The sequence below is a fragment of the Alligator sinensis genome, unplaced genomic scaffold (assembly GCF_000455745.1).
Source record: "Alligator sinensis unplaced genomic scaffold, ASM45574v1 scaffold8_1, whole genome shotgun sequence".
Lineage (NCBI taxonomy): Eukaryota > Metazoa > Chordata > Crocodylia > Alligatoridae > Alligator > Alligator sinensis.
The window spans coordinates 1049210-1050488 of record NW_005842568.1 but is presented as its reverse complement, the minus strand read 5'-3'; the positions used below and the strand labels follow the sequence as shown (position 1 = coordinate 1050488).

The window sequence follows — 1279 nt, the reverse complement described above, 5'->3', positions numbered from 1 at the left end:
GGACCCCAGGCCCTTCGCGCTCCGGGGGCTGGCAGGAGCGCCGGGTCCCCTGCCCCTCGACCCTGCGGCCTCCGGCAGAGGGCCCAGGCGGGTCTGACACAGAGGCCGTGCCCCTCGCCCTGCTCCACGGCTCCCGATGCCACTTTCCCCCCCGACATGGGCACACTCGGGTCTCTCAACTCGAGGTGTCGCAGGGCCCCCCGTGGTGCACCCCATTCCCTGGCGGCCAGCGCTGGCCCTGGGTCTCCAGCTGACCCCCGTGCTGCACGTGGGGCCCGGCACGCGTGCTTCACGTGGCACCGGCACGGACCCCGTCCTGGACTGGCTGGTGCAGGCGCTGGACCCCCATCCAGGGAGCAGGCTGCGGTGGGCCCGATCCTTGTCCCCTCTCAGCCGGCTCCTGCCCCAGTCCCGCAGCGCCCCCTGCCGGAGCAATTGGGCCCTGCCGCGGGCCAGCTCTTGCCCAGGACCCCATCCGGAGCGCCCCGCACCCTGGTCCTTACCCTCACGGAGGCCGGGACAGCCCCAAGGCGCAGGGCAGCTGCTTTGCCAGCGCCCCAGCTCCTGCCAGCCCTGGCTTGGCCACCTCTCCTCCGGCCTGGGAGCCCCCTGGCCGTGCCGGCCGGGGGAGACGCGGGCCGGCACCTCTCTCGGCCCTGGGCAGCGCTCCATCTCCCCGCGGCCGCGCTCTCGGCCATGCCCCAGCTCTGGCGTCTCCCCGGCAGCTGTGCGCTCCCTGCCGCGCTCCCTCCTTATCTGCTAGGCGGGCGGCTCGCTCAGCTCGGCGCGTCCCCCAGGCGGGCAAGCGGCCCACTCTCCCCCCTTGGCACTGACGAGGCGGGAGGATAACGAGCTGTCCCGCCCGCGGCCTCCGGTCGGGGAACTGGGCTCCCTGGGGCCCTAAGCCGTGCCCCCCTCCCTGCTCGGGGCGCCGGGCTCGAGGGCAGGGCACGCGGCACACGGGACGACCGCTTTGTGCACACCGGGGATCCCTGCCTGGGGCTCAGGCCTCGCTGCCCCCAGGCCTGGCAGCATCGCCCGGAGGTGCCCCCGTGCCTGCTGCCCAGATGGGCTCCGGGGGGCCGGGGCCGGGGCACCGCTGGGCCAGAGCCAAGCAGCGGCGGAGCGGCTGGGCCGGGGGGCTGCAGCTGGGGAGCCTGGGGCCGCGTGCCGGAGGCAGCCGGAGCAAGGGCAGCTGGGGGTCAAGGACACGGAGGAGGAGGAGGCCAGGGAGGGGAGGGCGGCTTGCCCCGCTGGGGGGGGCAGGAGCCGGCGCCCG

The 1279-nt window shown here is 75.9% G+C and overlaps 1 protein-coding gene across 1 annotated transcript in view; it reads right to left on the bottom strand.

The window, feature by feature from the left end:
• The window catches only part of TCF23 (transcription factor 23), a 2522-nt gene extending 1798 nt beyond the window's left edge, over positions 1–724 (bottom strand). The window contains exon 1 of the mRNA XM_014524050.2: positions 395–724. Coding sequence (XP_014379536.2) covers positions 395–698 — 304 coding nt within the window. The 5' untranslated portion in view covers positions 699–724. The remainder of the gene's footprint in view (positions 1–394) is intronic.
• Between the last annotated feature and the right edge of the window lie 555 nt (positions 725–1279).